The sequence below is a fragment of the Rhinolophus sinicus genome, linkage group LG04, assembly GCF_036562045.2.
Source record: "Rhinolophus sinicus isolate RSC01 linkage group LG04, ASM3656204v1, whole genome shotgun sequence".
NCBI classification, from domain to species: domain Eukaryota; kingdom Metazoa; phylum Chordata; class Mammalia; order Chiroptera; family Rhinolophidae; genus Rhinolophus; species Rhinolophus sinicus.
In genome coordinates, this window is record NC_133754.1 from 169,939,644 (window position 1) to 169,957,849 (window position 18,206).

The following is an 18,206-nucleotide window of genomic DNA, read 5'->3' on the forward strand; positions in this document are numbered from 1 at the left end:
ACGGGGGAGGCAGAGGAGGGTGTCAGCAGGCAGAGAGAGCAGTTATTAGAGGAGGGAAAAAAAGAAGTGAAGATCTTCTAAATAATAGTTCTTTGGGGAATATAACAAGCACGCTCTAACTTTCTCCATTCTCAGTCCAATAATCCAGAAAATGCAATTTTCAAAGTAAAACAAATTGTTTTATATGGGGTTTCCTGTATAAATCCTTAGGGAGTTCTTTGATATTCATTATGGTACATTTTAATCTAAGTTCTGCATTTTAATTTATCTATTGAACGATAATGCTAGAAATAAAGTATACTTTTAGAATTTCTTAACCCCCAGGATGATAATTAACTAGTAAAATATGTTTTAGAGCCTGAAATCGCAAATCAAAATAGCAAAAGGATTAACTTCACCAAGCATATCACTGAGGTTTCTTAGCTAGGCAATAAATTCAGTGAAAACTGTTTTTTTTTTTTCCTTTCATCCAAAATGGAAACAGCTTTGTTACTTTGTCTCATATGCTAAAAATTCCTTCAATACAGAAAGTATGTAACATGTAAAACTCATCCAGGACTCCCCCCGACCATGGAAATTACCACTGTTAACATTTTGACATGTAGCCTTCTAAACTTTTTCATAAGCATATATGCATATATGAACTATTTCAAAAATAAGATGATGTTATTCATATAGTTCACAACTTAGTAATATACTGTTAATTCTTACCTATGTCGATAAATATACTTTTCCAAAGTAATTTTTATTGGCTACATAATATTCCATTATATATATATACCATTATTTATTCAACCAATCTCCTATTAATAGACATTTTGGATTGTTTCTAATTTTTCACTATTTTAAACAATTATAAACAAATATAACTATAGTGTGAGTGCTTTACACTTCTCTCTACAAATAAATTTGAAAATATGACGAAATAGATGATTTTCTAGGAATATGTAAATTATCAAAATAGATACCAAAAAGGATAAAAAACTTTAACAGATCATTAAGTATAGAATTTTTTTTGAAAAATTTTTGGCTACCTCTCCAAAAGTACCACATCCAGATGGTTTTCCAGGTGAAATCTCCCAAATATTTTAAAATTCCATTTATAGTATGCCAGAGAAAAGACATAAACACTTTCACATTCTTCTTTTAAAATTCAGAATAACATTGATATCAAACAAAAAGATACCATACGAAAAAAATAGAACAAGAGCGTTTATGAATATCAATGCAAGAATCCTAAAATTTAGCACAAATAATCTAGATTAAAAAATAAAACACCAAAAATCCAGAAGTTTCCATTCCAGCAATTAATCATTATCAAGAAATCTAATAGAAAAAAAAGAAATCTAATAATATAACCTACCATATGACTAGTAAATGGATAAAAAACTATATGATCACTTTAATACACACCTAAAAGACATGTAAAAAATAACTCATGTCTGTTTTTTAAAAATCCTAGTAAAATGAGAACAAATGGATGCTTCCTTAAGATTATGTATATAGAGCCATAATCTATTAAAATGGTAATAGATGGAGAGATAGCTAAAAGTGGAAAACAAACCAAAAGTAACATCATCATAAAAACAGAAGTAATATAAATGATAAACGTCTAAGTTTTGCTTTGTCTTGTGCACCTGAAACTAATAAAATAAAATAAAATAAAATAAAATAAAATAAAATAAAATAAAATAAAATAAAATAAAATAAAAACAGAAGTAGTATACCAGCATGATTAAGAACACAACTTCTGAAACTAGAATTCCTGGATTCAAATTTCACTTCCACCACTATTTGTATGACCTTGAACAACTTAACTTCTCCATGTCTCAGTTTTCCCATCTGTAAAATGTGATAATAGTACATACTCATGGGGATACTGTAAGGATTAAATGAGCCTATGTGTGTGTGTGTGTGTGTGTGTGTGTGTGTGTGTGTGTGTATTGGGAGTGTCAAAAAATGAATACACATTTTAAGAGATGTTATCTATTCAAGCAATAGTTCGCTGTAATCAGAAAATCAGAAATGTCCGGATGCTGGTGTAACCACTTTGGGCACCTCCTGTAATTGCAGAAGTCAAATGTGACTGTATTCATCTTTTGTTATCAGTATATATTGAGTATTACAATTAATACAGTTTTTTCCTTTCTTAGAATGTATATACATTTATATATGTATATACATATATAGTGCTTAGAATAGCACTGGGAACATAGTGCTTGCTATCTGAGTGTACATAAGCATATAAGTAGATACACACAACATCAAAAAGCCAAGATCATGCATGAATAACGAAACACTAAAACCACTGCCTTGAAAATTAGGAATAAAAAAAGAATATTCAAAATCAACGTTATTATTTAAATTGTTGTTCTGAAAACATTAGTCAAGTGATCAAACAAAAGAAAAACATAACTTTTAGAAATATAGACAAATAAAAAATGGAATTATCATTATTTGCAAATGATAAGATATTATTCCTGAAAATACCAAGAGAATCAACGGAAAACCTCTTAAAAACAAAAGGAGTTTACTAGACTTATTTAATTAACTCACTACCCCAAAGAGAAATATTTAAGAGAGAAATATGAAAATAATCTCAACATATCATAAGCTGTGAAACTGAACCTTTGGAAAACTCACCTTGGCAGCTTAATTTTGGAGACTCCCATGTGCCCATGGCTGTGCACCTTGAAACTGTATCTTCCGGGTCACTGAAAAATCCTTCTTTGCAAGCATAACGAACCTGGCTGCCAAGCCTAGAGGTATAATTGCCTATGATATAGCCATCTGGGACCTCAGGAGGGGTACCACAGTCTATTTCTGAAAACAAATTAACGTCAAATGCATTACTATGTAAAGGTGAATTTTTAAAATTCATAATCTCTACCCCTATCCCATTTCCCTTCCACCCCACCTCCTACCCCACCACACATACGCCAGCCATATTTTAAATAGGCTAGTTCATTTCCACATGACTTCTGGGCACATTTCCAATGCTTATCTCTATTCAATCTTCTGACCTCCCACAGGTAAGAGCACAAAGCTGAAAGAATTTGGCAATCAACCCTCACTAACTCATACTACCAAAAGAGAAGCCTAGCCCAATAAAGTGAAAAATTGTAATTGCAAAATACTTTAAAATATATATGCTTTTATAATGTTCAGGGTCACCTTTGAGATGCTGGTCCTTACCAGATCAGCTGTGTTTACTAGCTAACATAATAGTTAATATCAGGATATTTATGAACTGCTAAAAATCCCTGAAGCTTACCAATTTTAGCTTTTTAATGTAGCCCCTTCTATCTTAGTTATGCTGTTTACTTTATTTCATAGGTTGTATAAATGTGCAAAGGAACAGATACCGGTAGATAATCTCCACTCACATCCCCAACACAGACCCACAGACACAAGCTCAGAGCAGGAGAAAGTCACCACCAACAGAAACTCACCTTCCCAGGTTGCCTTCTTTGGCAGAAACCCACCTGTGCATGATGTGGCGTCTCTGGTTGGGTGGAAAGGCTCAGGCCCACTCTTTGGCAAGTATCCATCCATACAGTAGCATTCAAAGCTTCCATGAGTGTTCACACACCGCCCTCCTTGCCTGCACAGGCCGGAAACCTCACACTCATCTATGTCTTGAGACCCATCCCAAATACAAGAGGAAGAGAAAAACAGAAAAAAGAAAAGTGTGTGGGGATGACATTGTGACAGCCATTTCTCACATTCTCAATCTACACTTACAAATGGATGCATTTGTTTGTAACCGTATCATGTATTTTATTTTCCTCCTTAAGGGTTCTTCTCATACGTCCTTCACATCATAGGCACTAAAAGGTGCTCAATAAATACGACTCATGAAAACCAACAACCATCACCAACTCTGACACCAAACAAAACAAACCCCAAAAAGTATGTTAAAAAATTCAATTACTGTAAAATAAGGATGGCCTCAACCTCATAAAAAAATATCTGAAGAAGAACTCCAAATACAAAACCATTTAGACCAGAGTGAAAAATGCTCTCAAAAATGAGCAGAGAGAGGGGTGTAAATGTCTATTACATTGCTTTGTACACCTGAAACTAATAATAATAATAAAAGAGCACAGATTAGTAAGACACGTAGTAAGGGGATAATTCAGAAGGGTCTCACTAATTTTACCAAGATTACAAGGGCTTATAAAACAGGCTTCAAGAAAGACAAGACATGCTTCTTGGCAGACTTTTCCTTGACTGAGGATTATGAGACGTAGCAGGTACAGGGGTAAACAAAACACACAGTAATTTAGAGGCTGGAGAAGGAAGCTCTCGGCCAGTTAACTGTGCTCTGCCCCCCACTCCACCCCCATCAACCTGGCTTAATGAACACAACTAAAAACTTCAGGAATTCCATCAGAGCCACACACACACCAATTTCACTTGGAGAAAAAAGTACCTTAAGCGAAATAGGACTTTTACCAGGACTTGTGCAAGAACCATCAGGGGGGCAGCGGAAAGGAAGCAGATTAACTAAGTAAGTCTGGTTGTGCCCAGACTCTGGGATTTCAAAAACCAGTAATTTTGGAAGTTGGCCAATATTCTATTTTACCAGATAAATACTTTTTCCCCCCAAGAAACTACGAATACCATAATTTCATAAAAGAAGGAAGACAATCTCAGAATGCTTTTAAATGTGTTTAATATAATTTTATGGAAATTCACTATACTCTTTTTGTTTGTTTTTTTGGTCTTGGACACAGTGGTTTGGGAATCAGTAATTCATTCAATTGCTGAAGGAGCCCACACAGGCTACCAATTCTGATCAACCTACACCTTCAGCGCAGCAAACTTTGGGGAACTCTTAGGGGAGACTGTCGTCAAAGATGGCTAGCAACAATTCTTCCTCTCCCTTTCTTGCATGCCACTCCTCTCATCAACAGTGGAATCCACTTCCCCTCCTCTGGGGCAGGCCTTGGGACTTGCTTTGGCCAATAGAATGGGGCAGAAGTAACACTGTGCCTGCTCTGGGCCTAACCTTGAAGACACCTGGCTGCTTCCTCCTTCCCTCTCTTGGAATCCAGTGGCCATGCTATGAGAATATCCAGGCTATTGTACTTGGGAGAGAGGCCCTAAAAGATGAGACACCATGTGAAGAGAGAGGCCACATGGAGAACTAAGATGCCCTAGCTGACAGTCAGCATCAGGCCCTAGACCTGTGGGAGAGAGAGAGCCCTTCTTTTACCTACCAGCCCAGACCAGCCCAACACAGCCACCAGCTTAATGTGTCCACACAGTGACTAAACCACCTAGTCATGAAATTGTGAGAAACAATGAATTGTTTTTAATTAACAAGGCCTCATTGTTTTCTCAGAAAGTCCCCTCTTTTTTTTTTTTTTTAAATACAGAATCTTGTTAATCTCCTTTGGACGTCTGCATCTCTTTATATGTCAAGAGTGTCTTGATTATCTATCACTATATAACTTTACTCCCCCTGCCCCCAAGTTAGTGGCTTAAAAACAAAATATGAATGCCAAGAATAAAAACTCAAAAGTCACTGAATAATAGGTCAATCAACAGTGAAAAATAAACTTGCAAATTCCAACTTGAGGAATTCTCCAAACACACATAGAAACAGTAATTATGTGAGATAGAATGAATATAGGACAAAAAAGTGATAAGAGAACCGATCCAAAATATTTAACACCCATTTAATTTTTTTTACATTATACTTTTTATACTATTCTGTATTCCTTTTTTCCTTTTCACCCATCCCCCAGCCCCAGCCCCTTGGTAACCATCATTATTCATTTAAAAGGAACTGATTATGAGAAGGGAGTAAATGTGTAAGAAGTAATATCAAAAGAAAAAAAAAAGTCTCAGCTTATGTATTCAAATCCAAATAGCCTTTACAACAGACAGGCACGAATGTTGAAAAATGGAAGTCAATCTGAGTTTCATGGAATAGGGAAAAATTATAAACCTCCTGAGAGAAAGTAATGGTACTCTATGAGAAAAAGAGAACCCATCTGACCTAGGACTTCTTGTCTGAAACACTAAATACTAGATAGCAGTGAGTGTTATTTACAGCATTCTAAGGATAAGACAGTAAAACATTGTGCTATATTTAAACAAAGAAATGACCTTTTAGAACAGAAATGATCTCAGGAATTATACCACTGACATTTCTTTTCTGAAAAAGATTTTGAGAATATACTGAAGCCAGTGACAAACATGAAAATGAATAATGTCAAGAAAGGGGAAGAAGATGTAATAAAACACAACAAAAAGTGTTGATAAATGAAACCAGTAAAATTTAAGAGTTAAACAATTATTGAAAAACAGAATCATGGCTTTTGACAATTGTTAAGAAAGGATTCTTAAAATAAAAATAAAATAAAATAACTTCAATCTCAATCTAGTACAAACTTTGGAGATGATGTCAACACTGCAGAATACAACATATGTTTGATTCATCATTTTAGTTTATCAAGATTTTTTATTCCATTGAGGAGTTTGTAAAATGTGTATGTATAGCTTTCACAGATAAATCATTTTTCAGCCTGTCTACCATATACACCAAACTCCTCAAAAGATAATAAATGGGAATCAGTCATTTTTTTCAGTAGAGTTCTAAAAAGAAGCAATACAGGGGCCAGCCCGGTGGCTCAGGCGGTTAGAGCTCCATGCTCCTAACTCCGAAGGCTCCCGGTTCGATTCCCACATGGGCCAGTGGACTCTCAACCACAAGGTTGCCAGTTCAATTCCTTGAGTCCCGCGAGGGATGGTGGGCTGTGCCCCTGCAACTAGCAATGGCAGCTGGACCTGGAGCTGAGCTGCGCCCTCCACAACTAAGACTGAAAGGACAACAACTTGAAGCTGAATGGCACCCTCCACAACTAAGATTGAAAGGACAACAACTTGAAGCTGAATGGCACCTTCCACAACTAAGATTGAAAGGACAACAACTTGAAGCTGAATGGCATCCTCCACAACTAAGATTGAAAGGACAACAACTTGACTTGGAAAAAAGTCCTGGAAGTACACACTGTTCCCCAATAAAGTCCTGTTCTCCTTCCCCAATAAAATCTTTAAAAATAATAATAATAAAAATAAAATAAAATAAAAAGAAGCAATACAAATAACTATAAGGCAAAAATGTGGTGTAGAAAAGAGTTGGAGTTTCTAGATAACAATCAGCTCTATATGAGTCACTATAGTCATTAATCTAGTCATATAATAGTCATATAATTTAGGTATAGTCATTCAACAACCTAATAATAATAATTGTTGTAATGATTGTTGATAATTCCTGCATGTCATCTTGCACGTGCCAGGCAATGTTCTAAACACTTCATTATTTATTACTGATTATTTCCATTTTATTTAATCCTCACAATAACCACGTGTGGCAGATGCTGTTATTATCCCCATTTTACAGATGCAGTAACTGAAGCACAAAGTGATTAACTGGACTGAAGTCAGGTAAGTAGTGAGAAGCCAGGATTGAAGCAGGTATCTGGCTCCAGAGACCATATTCTTAACCACTATGTCACACTGCCTCTCCCACTACAATCCCATCGTGCTAGCATCCAATCAATAATTCCCCATCCACAGAGATTGGCAAAGGTATCATCAACTGCCTTAATGAAGTCTAGATTATATCTACCATGTATCACTGAGATTAGTACAACATGATTTCGACTTTTAATCCCCTGCTACCTCTTATGCTCACAAACCATTGCTTTTCTAATCTATTCTAGAATCTTGGCTAGATAAGCATGTTAAGCAACTCAGAACAACTTCACATAGTAAATTCCATGGGGTCTACCAGGTTTAAAATGTTTGCCTGTGAAGGAAAAAATGTTCCAGGCAACCTTCTTAACAAATGTAACTAATCAAGGAGAAATATTCCTTGTGTTTTATTCTATGAGGTGTGCTCAAAAAATACAGTGAATATTTAAATTAAAAAAAAAATTATTACAGTAAAAGACACATTGCCATTAATTCCCCTCAAAATATTCCCCCTCACTTCAAACACACTTATTCCATCATTCCCGCCACTTTCTGAAGCAGTTCTGGAAGTCCTCTTTTGTGAGTGTTTTTAATTGCACTATCATAGTTGTCTCGATGTCCTGAATCGATTCAAAACATTTTCCTTTCATGGTCATTTTGACTTTGGGGAAGAGCCAGAAGTTGCATGGTGCCAGATCCGATGAATAAGGTGGGTGAGGACACACCATGATGTTTTCATTTGACAGAAATTGCCGTACCAGAAGTGATGTGTGACACGGAATGTTGTCACAATGGAGGATGAAGTAAAGACACTCACAAAAGAGGACTTCCAGAACTGCTTCAGAAAGTGGCAAGAATGATGGGATATGTGTGTTTGAAGCGAGGGGGAGTATTTTGAGAGGGATTAATGACAATGTGTCTTTTACTGTAATAATTTTTTTTAAATTTAACATTCACTGTATTTTTCGATCACACCTCGTATATAGGGGATTATTTGACTTCATCCACAGCCAGAACAATTTCTTGCTAGGAAGAAGCAAAACTGAGCAGGACACTCTGACCTGGTCTAGGGCCCTAATGTTCTATATTTAGCCATTTCAACTAATAGCATGAGTTTGAACATCAAAAAGACCCAGGTTTGAGAACTGAGTCTGCCTCTTACTAGAGGTACTAATGTCTGTTCCTTAACCTTTCTAAACCACGTCTACAACATGAAGCTAATTGCAGTAGGGTTTTTGTGGGGATTAAATAAAACATGTAGAAAGCACTTAGCACAGTGCCTGGCAGACTGTAGGTCCTCAAGACATGTTAGCCCAGAATTTATAACACGGAGATAATTATTTGTAAGGCTGTAAGTACAAGAATGTCCACTATAACATTTCTTATAATAGTGGGGTGGGGCGGGGGAGAAAGAAAAGAGAAACAATCACAATTGGGGGAAAAATCAGTTAAGTAACACAGTACATTCAAATAATGAATTTCTGTAGTTAACTTAAAAGGTATCGTATAACTACCTCTTTTATTTTTTAAGTGCATTGTAATTTACATAAAATAAAACGTACTGATTTTAAGTGTTCAGGTCCTGAGTTTTAAAAATCTCATACAACCATGTAGCCAACATTCTAATCAAGGCAGAATATTTCCATCACCCAGGAAGTTTCCTCATATCTCTGGTCAACCCCCATGCCATCAAGAAGCAACCACCTTTTTATTTCTAGCACTATTAATTAGTTTTGCATGTACTTCATAGAGATGGAATCTTTTATAATGCACATTTTTATGTTTGGCATCTTTTGCTCAACATAATGGTTTTGAGATTCCTCTGTATCAGTTGATCATTCCTCTTTATCACTGACTAATATAGGAATCTACCACCATTTGTTTATCCATCCTCCTGTTCATGGACATGCGTGCTATTTCCAGTTTGTGCTCAGGCACATGCATGGGCAAGTCTTTTGTGGACATAGATTTTCATTTCTCTTGGGTTATATATTTATGTTTGTCGAAATGAAAGATCACGTGTTGTGAGGGAAGTACATTTTGTCTTCTCTTACTTCATGGAGTTTGATATGGAGAAAATAATACCGTTTATAGAAGTGAAATACTGGACTGTGGAACACCATATACACGCTATTAATATAAAATTATGGCTACAGTACATATGCACAGAGGCGTCTTACAAGGGATTTACCAAAATATTAAGCATGGTTGCCTCTGGGTTCATATTAGGTGATGTTTTTTCTTTTTCCTTTATACTTTTCCATAATTGCTTAACTTTTCTACATGAGTATATGTTCTTTTTTATAGTAAGTGGGAAAAAACAAAGCTATTTTCCTTCTCATAGGGAAATATATTGCCTTATTGTTCTGTGTCCTTTTGGGAAGAACAATCATGGATCATTACATACATCAAAACTACATGACCCATTCACCCCTACTCTATTTCCACAGCTCCATCCTAGGGTAACAACTCCCTCCTTTTTCACCCATAACTTTTGCTAAAGCAGTAGCTGAATAGATTGAGAACCATGTTCAAGTTCATGCTCGGAGATGAGCAAAGAGCCTGAACTCAAAAGAACTAATCATTTCCTTCACAATCTTGTAAATATTGATAGTTTGTTTAGGAAAGTCTACTTTATAGGTAGTTCAAAGATCAACTTAAGCTCAGCTCCTGTCTTTCTTACTCCTCCCAAAACTTTAAATTAGTAGAGTAAAAAAGAACTCTGTGTGCATAAGAGTATTTTGATACACTCAACAGGACCTTGGGAAGAAAGAACCTGGGATATCCATATGCTGGGGCTTGAGCAAGTGAGAGGCAAGAGCAAAGTCTTGGGAGGTGTTAACCTGCAGGGGGATGTCAGGCGTGCCCCCTCACTCCCAAAGAGTGAGCAATGGTGCCTTCATCAAGGCCTGTGGCGGTTGGGGGGCAGAGCTGGCAGTTGGGGGGCAGAGCTCTGGTTTAACCATCTTTTAATTCAGAATCTTTAACCTCTCCTTTCTAAGAGCTGAGGCAGTACCAAGTTTCCCCGATAATAAGACTGGGTCTTATATTAAGGTTTGCTCCAAAAGACACATTAGGGCTTATGTTCAGGGGATGTCATCCTGAAAAATCATGCTAGGGCTTATTTTCCGGTTAGGTCTTATTTTCGGGGAAACAAGGTAGCAGGGTCCTGAATTCCTCACCCACCACAGCAGGAATCAGGGGGATTCCACAGGGAAAGGAGATAAGGAATCAATGGTTATGAGCGCTGCTCTGCGCAGCAGAGAGCAGTAACCCCCTCCACCAGGGTACTTTTCCTTGGCTTTGTCTTTCCTTGCTTATTCCTTCTTTCAAGAGTGCTAAAACATGACTCTGCAGGAATAAATCCAGCTAAAACAAAGGATTGGGGTTTGGGGAACAAAGTTCTGCTTGGAGAGAACACTGGGAGAAATGTTAGGACAGCTGCAGTCCTATTGAGCAATACCCCACGTACAGCACGCAGAATCTGGGTGGGGCCCTGCGTTTGCCAAGAGGCCACAGCAGGCAGCTGTAGGACCTGAAACAGCCGGGCAGCTGAGAAGCTTGTGGGCAACAGTTCACGTGGAGAATAAGGCTCCTGACTTAGGAGAGAAACCAACAGACTACACTGGTCTTGGAAGCGGCATGGATTTATGTCTAGAAACGAAGGTGTTTACCTCACCATAGATAGACCTGTGGGGTACAGGTTTGGGCAGGAGATTCCAGGAACTCCTGGATGAATGCCAAGCATTCACTCTCTTCTTTATTCCCCCTTTTTCCCCATTTCTCAGCCAAGGCTGAAATACCATTACATTTCTCTAGAAGAAATGGCACCAGGCCCTGATCCTGCAGGAAACAAGCTTATGAAAAAAAGATTGCTTCTGCCATCAGAGTCAAGATGGATTCCCAAGACTTGGAGAATTCAGAGTCATAAAAAAGGAATTCTGCAATTTGCAGCAGCTCTTACTAGAACCATGCCTATCTGGAGTCATGTTGGTTGGGAGATGACAACCCCAGGCCTTATTCCCACATCAGTCTCATTTCCCTCCACTTACTCTCGGCCCATCTAAGTCAAACCACTCTCTCACTGGAAGTGCCACAGAGACTCCAGCTCTGTACTGTGGCTCATGGCAACATTTCCAGGATCCCCAGGAGTCACTGAGGGGCAGCCCTGGGGGCCAGAACATCTGCAGGTTGTCCAGAGCTAGAACCCTTACACTTATGCCTCGACTATCCTTGGTGACATCCAAAGAGGCCAGCCCCTGAACTTTACTTGAACTCTGCAAAATACATGGTCCCAGAATCCCCTGGTTCAGGATTCCTCATAATTCAAGAACTATGATTCACATCCTGTGGTTCCAGGCAAACACTGGCTAACTTGCTAAGCCTCTGCCCCAGCTAAAGTCCACTGACGTTTCTGTGGCAACCATGATTCTGAAAGAAACTCAGTATTATCAAGAAAAGTCATCCATCAACTTTTATGGAATGATAACTGGAGACCCCAAAAGGAAAAGTCACAGGAATGACTGCCAATGGATACGGGGCTTCTTTGAGGGGAGGAATGTTATAAAATTAGGTAGTGGTGACTAATGCACAACTCCATGAATATACTAAAAAGCACGAAATGTACACTTTAAAAGGGTGAATTTTACGATATGTGAATTATCTCCTCTCTCTCTCTCTCTCTCTCTCTCTCTCTCTCTAAAGGAAAGGTCATCAAATACTTATAAGAAGTAGAATAAAAGCAGAGTCTAGGTCAGGATTTTGTTCCAGGAAGATGGGGTCTTATTAGGCTCACATCTACCTAACCCTTGCATAAAATATTTCTTTCTTCTTATTATTTGTCCTATCTTTTAAAAAGTAGCATGCATCCTTGGGAACTACAGTGATAGATAGTTATAAAAGTTTTTCCTGGCAAACCCCCACAGCCTTAAAAACATAATTTCAGGTATCAGGTCCTCAGGAAAGCTCCCCAACCCCTTGACCACTTCCAAAATAAGTACCCCTGTGGATTCTGAATTCTAGTAATACTGTGCCTTTTGCTTTCCCATCTCACTAACACTTTGTTCTGAAATTAGCTGTCTGAAGAGCATGAAAACTGTGTATTGAATGAACTGAACACCAGGTCATCATCTTCTAAAGTTTTTTCAAATTACTATCTTTTAAAAAAAAAATGCACCTCATTTAATTCTGCAACACTGCACTTCTGCAATCATGTAGCAAGTAACTTTGCTACGTAAAACAAGATATTATAAAATGTCTTCTCTAAGGGAATGTGTCCCTTTACACCAAGAATAAATCAAATATACCCTTTGAGGGATCTGTACAGGTCAAGAGACAGAATGAATCAGAACATCAGAATCTGTAGTTCTTGACGGATAAAAAGATAAACCATGTTCTCCTCTCTCTTTCTTTTCCCCGACAACCTTTAAATATCACAGAGCTTTTAAGCAGAGTCATGAAGCCTATGCAAAACCATCTTAGAGGCAGCAGTCTTTCCCTGCCTTTCCTCTTTATTACTGTTCAAAGATTTTTTTAGAAAATCAAAGAACTCGTATTATCAAGACATGCTGTAAGTAGAGTCCAGATAATACAGGGGCCGCTGAAAATTTGAAGGGTTTTGTGTTCAACCAACACATGGCCAGAAATTTGACCATTAAAGCTACTGAGGTCCGAAAAGTTGCACCTCACTCAGCATATTCCCGTGGGAGGTGAGCCCACGTCCCTAATAGGACCAGCACTCTGATGTCCCAGGAGCCCACATCATGGCGCACACCCCCTGGGCCCTTAGTGGGCAGTGTGCACAGAACCGGTATATACCAGAATCACCCCAAGAACCTACCCCTCAAGATTCAACAATTGTTCACATTTTGCCATTTAAAGTACCTTACAGAAAAAAAATAAAGTACCTTACAGATATAATGACACTAGATGGTTCCTGATGCTTCATAATAACATCCCTAGATACTTTAGCATGTATCTCCCAAAATAAGAATATTATCCCAAATACCACAATACTAGTATCTCATCAAACAAAATTAACAATAACTCCCTAATATTAACTCATACTCAGTCCATGTCCAAATCTCCCTCATAGATATTCTTACGGGAAGAGTCCCTCCCTTGCACCACACCCTGCCCCAGCCCTGCCCTCTCCGTCTTCCACACCCCACATACCGTCCTGCCATCACCAAGCTGCCATCCCTGCAGCCCCCTTTGTGAGTACCTGTGCAAAAAGTGCCATCATTGGGAATGAATGTCTTGTTGTTGTTCGTGGCTCGATATCCTTCTAGGCAAATGCAATAAAAGCCTCCAGGCGTGTTGTGGCAAGATGTGTGGTTCCCACAGACCACGGTGGCCCCAAACTGGCACTCATTTTTATCTGTTGATACATTGAGACAACACAGAGGAAGGGCTATCAGTCCATTCCATGTTCAGCACCCCATGCTGTTCTCCTGTGCTATGGATTTGGGGATCGATATTCTGTGACAATGTTAATGTTTCCCTGGCCTCTTTTCCTGTTACTATGCTTCTCAGACTACAGGACATGGGCCCCTCGTCATCATGCACTAGGGGTGTATGAAACCACGACTGAAATCCGACATCTCGACCTGGCAATCCATCTTACTGGAAGACTGGGAGAAGGGGATTCATTTTGAACTTTTCCATACTTAAAAAGGTCGTGTCATAGGCCTGGGGAAACAAATCTGGCAGCATCCCACTTTTCCAGCTCAGCCATTCTTCTTGCTTTTTCATGAAAGCCTGAGTAGGATGATTTTACATCAGTGATTAACTGGAAAATTTGTGACTTCTGAGTTACCAGGAAACACAATGGAATTAGTGCGTAAGCCTCATCCGGGAGCAGGGCTAATACTGTGGCAGGAACAGCTCCTGCTAATCATCAATGACCCATGTGAAGATATTAGTCACCGGGGAGGTGGAGCTGGAATATGGGGTGCTTGATGAGTCCACAAAAGCCTGCCCTAAGTATTTTTAATTCAATAGTTTGACAGAGATACAAAGTGAAAGTAAATCTCCCTCCCATCTCTGTCCTCTCGCTGAGGCGTCAGCAAACTTTTGCTGTAAAGGGCGAGTCATAAGTCCCTGGTTACAACTGCTCAGCCATGCTTTTGGAGCCTGAAAGCAGCCATAGACAACAGGTAAACAAATGAACAATGCTGTGTTCTAATAAAACTCTATCTACAAAAACAGGGAGCAGCCAAATCTGGCCCTCAGGCCAAAGTGTGCCAACTCTGCCCTAGCCTCTACCATCAGAGGAAACGCCTGCAACCAATTTCTTATGCACCCTTTTAGAGGTGATCGTTCCAGCTATTTTGGGAGGGTAGGGGGACGGCAGGAGGGAGATCATCAACTTATGAACCGGACTTTTTCTGTTTGTTCGTTTTATTACAGCAGTGATTCCCTTGAAGCAACTCCATTGCCTCTCACAATTGCATTCAATTCCTGCTAACTCAAAAAAAAAAAAAAAATTCTGGTGTTGTTTTTTCCCCCCCATTTTTTTTGGCATTACCTGTGTTAAAATTTAATTGAACCTGGAGCACAATTCGTGGTGAAAACTGTCTGTGGTAAAATCTGCAGGAGCATTTAGAGAGACAGAAGGGGCCTTGGAGCCATGGCCAAGTGTCCAGTGCATGCAGGTATCAGACACAGTCCAGTGGCCCATCACCTGGGATATCCCGTCCTTTGCCATCCCTGCCATTGTTTCTGAGGCATAGCTCCCCTGCAGACTTCACCAGAAGGGACATGTAGGAAACCGTGGAACTCTTAGGTCCCTTGGCTTAATACCATATTCTCAAATTCTGGCACAGGCATAACCTCACCTGTAACGTGTGGTACAGTTTCAGTGGACCAAGTACCGGCATATGCAGTGTCTAGTGTTTGGGGGCAAAAACCACATAAATTAATAAAGCCCTCTACTTCCATTAGGAGAAGTTTCTGTTGTTCAGAAGTCACAGAGCAATCAAGAGGGCAGGAAGCTTTCCTGGGAGGAGGCCCTCATTAGGGCAGGGAGCAGAAAAGGATAATCCATGCTCCTCAACTCTAACTTTGTTTCCAAGGCCCTGCTAGAAGTGGTGGGGGAGGACGGGGGAGGAGAAATTCCCTTAGGAACCTCAGGCTGCAGGACGGCTACAACCACAATTCTCATGGGCAAAATCCTAGAGAGAGGGGAGTCAAAGAAGGCACAACTCCCGCCTGCAGGAATTGCCAGTGGTGTGTGAAAGCTTATGTCTGTGAAGTAGAATGTGACGTTTTGAATTCAAAACTGAGTTGTTGGGGTTTTTTAAGGGAGGAAAACACAAACAAACAAAGATATCACAACAAAGTTGTATACACTGTCAATCCACAATCTCAAGGCGAAACTGTCAATATTTTTACTGCAGGTAAGAAAGCTGCTGGGAGGAAACTGGTTACATTACATTACTCATGAAGTTGCTGTGAAACTCTCCCTCTCTCTGAATTGGGCCTGAAACTGGATTGTGTCATGGTGGATGCCATGAGGCAAAAAATAATCTGATGTTTCTAACCTGAAGGTCTTGTTTTTTTTGGTTTTTTTTAAGTCATCCAAAAGCTCTTAACTACAAAAAAAATGGAGGATGGATTCTAGTAGACATAAGACTCAAAGCAACAGTATTTCATCAAGTAGCCTAAAAGTCTAACAAGCACTTGTGTTTTGTTTTTTCTCATGGTACGAATATAAATAGTTTTATACCAAAAGAACCAGAGAAATTAATGAAGGCAATATTCACTGGTGTTGTTAAGTTAAACTCAAGATTTGAAACAGATTTCAAATTGGTTCGGTCAGAGAGTTTCCAGAGATTCAAGTTCAATGACCTCTAACATGAGGGATATTTCCTTGGAAACGCTAGAGAAAGGATATGTCCAAACACTAAAACAAAGACTTATTATAATTGACGAAAGTTCTTGTAATAAAAACTTGTGAACAAAATAACAATGTTCCCCACCCAAGGACATTCAACTCCTTAACACTAGAGAATCTTATTTCTTGGTTCAACTTTTCAATTAACTTACCGACACATTTAATCCTCCCGTTGCCCACAAATCCATACTTGCAAATACACATCTTCTTCCCGTCTCTTTGTTTGCAGGTAGCGTGTTCATGACAAGTGGCACAGATGTCTAAACCTGAATCATAAATTGTATATTTCAGGAAAAGAAAAATTCAATCTCCTACTTTAGACAAATCATATTTTGGGTAGTAAACATTTACAATGGAGAACCAAAATTTGAATATCAAAATTAAAAAGGATCTGATCTTTGAAAAGCAAAAAATAAATTAAAGAAAAAGAAAGAAAAAAGGATCTGATCCCATCATTAAAAACTTACAATGAGTACTCACTGCCCACAGAGTAGAGTGCAAATTCCTCTATCTGGCAATTAATGCTCTTAACTGTATAACCCTAGGCTAACTCCTCCAACTGGACTGTTCCCAAACCCAAACCACACACCAGCAGTCCCTGGGCAGGAGGCGACTACTTTTTCCCATACGTGCTCTCCACTGTCACACTTTATGCCATAGGCATGATGTCCCCTTCAACTAGCATGCCTATCCCTCCTTCCTACTATTCCTACTTCAAGACCCAACTTAAATGTCACATTCTCCCTGAGGTCTTCCCCATTCCTCCATTATTGAAGAAAATTAAATGCATCTTCCTCTGTGCTTCCCCTAACACTTGTACATTACCATACCAGCCATGTTAGTCTCTGATTATATGCTATGCCAGCTCTGTCTTCCCAGCTTGGTATTATGAATGAGATTCTCAAGGACAGGAATTATGTTATTTGTCCACAGGCTATTATTTGTACAGTATAAACATTCGATTTATTTTTATTAACCAATTGGATAAAGGAACCTGCAATCCTACTTGCTACAATTCAAAAAGCAAATGGAGGGGAGAACTTGTCTATTACCCCCCACCCATTTTCCTTTTAGGGAAACAGTGAAGGTGTTTAAAATGCCAGTGAGATAACAGCCAGGTCCCAGCTAGATGACCAGATCCCAGTTATTTAGATAAGCAGCAAAAATGTTTGGGGCTAAAATTCCTGAAACTCCCAAATCTACCAGATGGTGATATATGGCCCAAGATCAAACAAGAATTCCTACCAGAGGCTGGTAGGATATTGTGTTGCATTCTCAGTGTCTGTAATTTCAGGAGTGGCCCAGTAAGGAGAACCTTTCAGCATGGAATTTCATCTCAGTCTTGGCCCCAGGTAATAAAGACTTAGCCCTCAGGCTGCTCCAGGCAAGAAACCAACTGAGAGGGGAGATTTCTAAATACTCTTAACCAAGCTTGCTTTTTTTTTTTGTAAAACAAAAGATAACACAGAAATAAGACAAACCACTACTTGTCACTAAGTAATATCAAATTAACCATGGAATATTTACAAAATGGATCATACCCAGACCATAAAGAAAACTACAACAAATTTCAAAAAAGTAGGACTTGTAGAAGTCATACTGACTACCATGTAATAATGTAATAAAACTACAAAATAAAACATAAAACTAGTATCCCCAAAAGAAAACCTACTTGGAAACTACAGAACACTCTCCTAAATAATTCTTGGGACAGAGAGGATTTCAAAATTGAAATGTTTAATACCAGATATTTTTAAAAAAATTATCTACTCCAGAAAATTTGAGTTTTATATGTTTTTATATTTTAAAAGAGAGAAAG

The 18,206-nt window shown here is 38.7% G+C and overlaps 1 protein-coding gene across 11 annotated transcripts in view; it reads right to left on the reverse strand.

Moving 5' to 3' along the window:
* The window catches only part of SUSD1 (sushi domain containing 1), a 116,489-nt gene that overhangs the window by 88,669 nt on the left and 9,614 nt on the right, over positions 1–18,206 (reverse strand). For 9 of the 11 annotated variants that reach the window (XR_012495893.1, XR_012495891.1, XR_012495890.1 and 6 more), the window contains exons 2-5: positions 16,540–16,653; positions 13,715–13,870; positions 3,453–3,638; positions 2,644–2,823 (exon numbers count right to left, since the gene is read on the reverse strand). Coding sequence is in view for 7 of the 11 variants with exons in the window: in XM_074330832.1 (XP_074186933.1) it covers positions 2,644–2,823; positions 3,453–3,638; positions 13,715–13,870; positions 16,540–16,653 (636 nt within the window). In the remaining 4 variants the exon portion in view is untranslated. The remainder of the gene's footprint in view (positions 1–2,643; positions 2,824–3,452; positions 3,639–13,714; positions 13,871–16,539; positions 16,654–18,206) is intronic. The other 2 variants (XR_012495892.1, XM_074330830.1) reach the window with 1 other exon arrangement.